A 6407-nucleotide genomic window follows, 5' to 3' on the forward strand; every position below is an offset into this window, starting at 1 on the left:
AATGATTGTGTTTTTATTTTAACTCAGTGTCATTTTAAATTAGTGATGTTGGCTTATTCAAAATGATCAGATATTGGCACACAACAGTCTGGCTTTTTAAACTGATAATGTCACGCTTGGCTATGACACATTCATTTTAAATACCTGCAGAAGGAAAGGTGCAGAAAGCTCTTTGGTGGCTCCATGCACTTAGCCATCTCTGAACCACCATCCCCTCACTGCCAAAACTCCAGCCACACCTCCCTTCCTCCAGTTCTTCCAACTCTCCTGCCTCAGGGCTTTAGCACATGCTGCAGTCTCAGTCCAGAGTGCTTCTTCCCTCTACTTCTTACCTAGCCAACTCCTACTCAACCTTTAGATGTCACATTAGAACTCAGTTCCTCAGCGGGGCTTTGCTGACACCTTAATCTAACCTATATCCCTTTTCTGTCATTTTCTCTGTGTTTTTTCCTTCCATGGCATTTATTGCACTATGTATTTATAGATTCACTTGTGTTTACTGGTTTAACATCTATCCCTTCATTAGACTACGAACTCCAGGTGATGAGAATCATGACTGTTTTCTTGACCAGTGCTAACCTCCACAAACACTTGTTGGTTACATGAAAAAAATTAAAGAAGGAAGTGAATTTTATTCCCTTTTAATTTTTTCATAAACATAAGCTGGACAGAGTAAGTAAGGAGAATTGAGTCCCTAACCCACGCACATTTAAGGAGTGTCCTATCTAGGATAAGATTTGGGGAGGGTTTAGATTGAGGGGAAGAACAGGATGTGGCATATGGGAAATTTCAAGGTAGGACAGAAAAAGGTGCTATTCTGAAAGGGGATAGAAAGAGTTAAAAAGCTAACTATATTAATGAAGCAAAGGGAGTGGGACAGAGAATAGATAGACAGTTGGAAACTCAGGAGGTTAAATGGAAGGTGAGGAAGGCTTTGGAATGTCACACGGGAATGGGAAAGCCAGGGCCAGGTCCGTTAGGGGAGAAGGAGGCTGGCTGAGGAACCAACTGGGATCCTGTGGAGGGAGCAGAAGGGTGTGATGGCAAAGGCCTTTGTTCACAAGGAGTTCCAGGTGGGAGACTGGCACACCTGAAATAAAAGCTTAGCAGGGGATGGAGAGGAAAGGTCTGAGGAAGTAAACGTACAAATACTATACACTGTTACACAATTATTGAACTCTCACACTCTAAGTCTGGCAGATAGGTTATACATTAGAGTATTAATATTAATGTGAGATCGTAAAGATGGAAATTACTGCCCCAGCAAACAACCAGGGTACCCTTTAACCTTACACAGCGGGATAATTAGACCTACATTCAATCTCTTAGACAGTTTCCACATCAAAATGGCAATGAGGAATGGGAATGGAGTGGGCCAGAGGCAAGTTGGCCAGCTTCTGCTATGTATTCCTCAAGCCTGCTGTGTCTTCTGGTTGAGTCTCTGCACCTACAACGGTATCTTAAGAATTGTGCTACTCTCAGTTGCCCTTGGGGCACTGAGTTTCTGTATCAATTGTCTGAGAAAAAGAGAGCTTGCTGCCAACCTGAGACCCCATAAAATGTCAATGGGAAATGCTGGAGACCATAGTAATAATAATAGATAATAGATACTATTTATAGACTATTGATGCTAGTTATTGAGTTTAGTTTGTGCTAGGTTCTGTCCCAAAAACCTTGCATGTATCAACTGGTTTAATCTTCACAAAAATCACATGAAAGAGCCGTTATTATTACTATTTCTGTTTCCAGAAATGAGGCCCAGACAGACTGACGTCATGCAGCAAAGTGTAGAAGGACTCAAACCCAGCAAACTGACTCCGGAACCTTAATCATTAGCTCCTTAAATTTGTACATACCTTACAATTTACAAATCTCTTTAGAAGAGATAGAAAGATTACCTGATCCTCTCAACATTTAAAAATGAGTAAGGGGGCTTCCCTGGTGGCACAGTGGTTGAGAATCTGCCTGCCAGTGCAGGGGACACGGGGTCGAGCCCTGGTCTGGGAAGATCCCACATGCCGCGGAGCAACTAGGCCCGTGAGCCGCAACTACTGAGCCTGTGCATCTGGAGCTTGTGCTCCGCAACAAGAGAGGCCACAACAGTGAGAGACACGCGCACGGCAATGAAGAGTGGCCCCCGCTCGCCACAACTAGAGAAAGCCCACGCACAGAAACGAAGACCCAACACAGCCAAAAATAAAAATAAATAAATAAAATTTTAAAACATTAAAAAAAAATGAGTAAGGAACATCTTTATCTCCATTGTATAAATAGGGAAACTAAGGCTCAGAGACATCAAATTACTGGTGTAGGAAATCAATAGCACTAGGACCAGCCAAGGCAGAGGTTGAAAGCTACGACTTCTCAATGCTAAAATGCCACACCATCTCTCACTTTTGCTTTAGTAGTCTTGTTGGGGAGGATTAAATTGCATCTACACAATCAGATATGGGGGGGGAATAAAAGCTGCATCTAGGGTTTATGGGGTTGGCATGAAAGTCCTGATACCTGAAAACACGGCATTATCTCCAGGCTGAAATATGATTTCATACAGCGTCAGTGTCAGGGAGTATCCGTGGGAAGAGAAAGGAGGAGGAGAAGCTGACCAAGTGAGCAGGTATCTAATAGCTGGCTCCCAAAATGACCCTTCTTGGAGCCTGTCGCCTGTCAGAGTGGCTTTGCTGCGGCAGCAACCTGGGAGAGTGACCAAAAAGCAACGCAGGGATGCAAAGGCAGAGGAGAGAGGAACCCTAGTCCGAACCTGCACGGGAGCCCTTTATTGTGTCTTTTCTGGTTAACGCCCCTCTTGCCTTCATGCCCTCTCCTCCACCCCTCCCATGCGGTGCCCACCGTACCAAACGTTGTAATTCAACCCCCGGCTGCCAGTCCTAGGGTTCTGTCTCTTTTCTCAATTACCCCAGGAACAAATCAATTATTTGGAGGTCCTCATGGTTTCTAGTAGCCAGGGCATTGCAGCTCTGGCTCATATTACCCACTAACTCATCATCCTTCCATTACACGCTTCACACCCAGCCACATTTGCTTCTGATCCGCAGTGACACCCCCCCCCCCACTCTTTTTTTTAACTGCAGTCCAATAGCGCTGACATGGTTAGGAATCGGAAGTAATGTCTATTGCGGTCAACTCCCTGAGTAGCGGAAGCTTGAGGCAGGGACGGGGAAGCCTAGAACGTGCCTCTCTCCTTAGCAACATCGTCCCCTCCCGAGGCCCTGCTGGCCAAGGGGCAGCGGCCAAAACCACGCATCCCGGGGCTCCTACCCCTTGGCTCCTGCCACCGCGGCTGCTGCTATGGAAACGCCAGGCGTACACACCGGACTGAAATTAAACACTCATCCGGGACCGGAGCCGGGGTCAGCCTGCTGCCTCGGTCGCCATAGCAACATACGGAGGGGAAGGCAGCGAACAGAGCGCGCTGCGCGGGATACTCACTCCATCGCGGGGCTCCGGGCGGCCAGGCGCGCTGCTGCGGGGCTCTACGGCGCTGCTCGCTTCTGCCGGAGCCGAGCGCTCTGGTCGCGCGGCGCGCGAGGTGGAGCCGGGAGCGTCTCCCCTCCCCTCCCGAACCCCCTCCTCCCCTTGAGGGTTGAAAGCGAAAGCTCAGGCTCTCTCAGCTCCCAGCCTGCGAATAAAACGGGAAGCAATTGGATAATGTTGTTCGCTGGGCACTAGACAAGCCACTCCATTTAAGTGTTTGGGGAGGGAGCGCGCTGGCAGCTGCGCGCCGGGCGATGTGGCCACCAGCGCGCAGGGCCCCGGCGCCCGAGGCGCCAGGTGCGCTGGCGGCTCCCCTGGGACGGGCGGCGCGGCCCTGAGACGCCGGGGACCGGTGGGAGGGGGAGGTGCGCGGCTGCGGCGGGTGGCACAGCCCACAGGGCGCAGGAAAACGATTGAGTCATTGGCAAGGTTGCAGCTCGGAAGTTGCAAGAGGAAGAAGCATCTGGCCTCTGCAAATAGCAAGTACTGCCCCCAACAGGCTGGGCACAGGTTCGGAAACGCAGCTGAGCCAGCTAAGTGGGCATCCATCTGAGTTTCCCAACGTAAACTCCAGCTGCGCTGCGGCGCGTTAATGCGGTGTTCCATCACTTTGGCTACCCCACGCCCTTCTTATCACTCCACGTTCTGCGTATTCCCGCCTGCCCAGCGGGAAAGATACTGCCCAGCGTTACTTTCCCCAGTTGGTTCTTTGAAAACAAGACATACTGAATATGGTTTCCCAAATTACCACTGCCCCACCCCACGGTTATAAGCCTCCCTGGGGCATATATTCCCTCCCTACACCCCCTCTGAGAATCCTCTACTCCTAACGGTTTCCCGAGTGGGAACCTGGCTCCCCATCCAGGGGCCCTGCACCTGCTGCAGTGAAGAGTAGATGGGACAAGCTTCAGGTTTTCACTGTATCTTACTGCCCGGCCCCTCTGTGAGGAGGTATCTGCTAGGTGCTGAGGATGCAACCCTAAGCATAGGCATCACGGTCCCTGTCTTGGTGGAGCTCACAGGCTAATGCAGAAGGACAAAGCACAGAGAAAGAAAAAAATAAACATCATCACAGGCTGACGATATTGCTATAAAAATTAAGTAGTAAAATGCTGTGATGAATGTTTTTAAATTAACTTGTGATGATTACACAACCCCTGAATTTACTATAAAGTATTAAATTGTACATTCTGGGTAAATATAATATAATAATTGTATTTCATTATGGCAGTTAAAAAAATACTCTGATGGAGAATCAAAGGGAAGAAAACCAGCTATGGAAAGGTGTTCAGGAAAGCCCCCTGAAGGGACTGGCATGAGAGGGGGAATGGCTAAGACATGCAAGCCACAGGGGAAAGGGCATTCCAACCAGCCATCACCTTGTCTGGTGGCTCTAGATGGGGAAGAGCTCTACACACTCAAGGGACTGAAAGGAAACCAGCGCAAAGCGTTCTGGGTAGATTCACTCCCTTCCTTTCTCTCTGGAAAGTGAGCCACAAAGTCAAACCCAGTGAAGATTCACAGAGATATTTTGTGGAAAGAGATTATAGATCTTCTCCAGGTTTCCATTCAGAGAATCCAGTGTGAATTTGGAGATCAGAAAACCCTCCCTCAGCCCATGTCGCTCTGTAGCTACCATCCTATCTTTACTCTTCCCCTTCATAGTCAAGCCTCTTTAAAGGATTGCCCATACTCACCATCTCTACACCCTTACCTCCTATTTACTCCTTGTAGCATATATAATTAAGTTCAGCTGTGAGTAATCAAGAGGCTTAACCAGGAAACAGGTTTGTCTTTCTACCTCTTGTAAGTTCAGAGTCCTGGACCAGTTTAGCAGCTCTCAAAGAGCTAAGAGACCCAGACTCCTCCAAATTGTTGCTCTTTTATTTGTGGTGTCCCTTCCTAAAGTCATTTCATGATCCAAGTTAGCTGCTTAGGCTCCAGCCACCGTGTCTGCATCCCAACCAGCACAAAGGTGGAAGAAGCAAAGCAGAAGAGGCAAAGGAAGCGTACCAGCTGCCTTTTAAGGAAGGCTCCCAGAAGCTGCCTCAGGACACTTTCACTTACATATCTTTGGCCAGAATTAATTCACATGACCATGTGAATAGTCAGAAGCATAGCATAGCCAAAAGTCAGGGGCTCCATTCCCATGAAAGAAGGGGAAATGGATACTGGGGGGACAACCAGCAGTATTTGCCATATTCCTTGATCCTTAGCATTCTAGCTTCTGCCTCCCGGGTACCACTGACCCTGCTCCCCATAGAGTCACCAATGCTGAATGCAATGGGCATCTCTCAGTCCTCTTCCTGTGTGACTTATGACCAGCATTTGACATTCTGACCACTCCTTTTTGTATTTTTTACTTTAAGTTGGGTTTATTGAGGCAGAAGTTACAAACAGTAGAATTCATCCTCTGCAGGTGTACAGGTCTGTGAGTTCAGATACATTATACAGTCGTGTAACTACCTAGTAGTTACAATACAGTCACAATACAGAACATTACCATCACCCTAAGCAGTTCCTTTGAGTCTCCTGATAGCAATCCCCTCCTCTCATCTCCAGCCCCTGGCAACCACTGACTTGATTTTTGTCCCCATGGTGTTGCTTTTTTCCAGAATGTCATATAAATGGAATCAAAATGTAGCCTTTTGTGTTTGGCTTCTCTCACTTTGCAAACACTTTTGAGAGTCCTCCATGTTGTTGTGTGTATAGGCAGTTCCCTTTCATTGCTGAATTGTATTCCACTGTACAGAGGCACCACAATTTATTTATCCATTCACCAGTTGATGGATTATTTACATTGTTTCCACTTTGTGTCAAATACTAACAGAACTGCTATATACATTTGTGTACAGGTCTTTGTGTGAACATATGTTTTCATTTCTTTTGGGTCAATACTAGGGTCACTCCTG

The 6407-nt window shown here is 47.6% G+C and overlaps 1 protein-coding gene across 2 annotated transcripts in view; it reads right to left on the minus strand.

The window, feature by feature from the left end:
- PALM2AKAP2 (PALM2 and AKAP2 fusion) overlaps window positions 1-3543 on the minus strand; it is a 496857-nt gene extending 493314 nt beyond the window's left edge. Inside the window, exon 1 of one of the 2 annotated variants that reach the window (XM_032635250.1) lies at window positions 3451-3543. In XM_032635250.1, the coding sequence (XP_032491141.1) occupies window positions 3451-3455 (5 nt within the window). In that variant the 5' untranslated portion in view covers window positions 3456-3543. The remainder of the gene's footprint in view (window positions 1-3450) is intronic. The other variant, XM_032635254.1, reaches the window with a different exon arrangement.
- Between the last annotated feature and the right edge of the window lie 2864 nt (window positions 3544-6407).

Source organism: Phocoena sinus, chromosome 6 (assembly GCF_008692025.1).
Source record: "Phocoena sinus isolate mPhoSin1 chromosome 6, mPhoSin1.pri, whole genome shotgun sequence".
Classification (NCBI taxonomy): Eukaryota; Metazoa; Chordata; class Mammalia; order Artiodactyla; family Phocoenidae; genus Phocoena; species Phocoena sinus.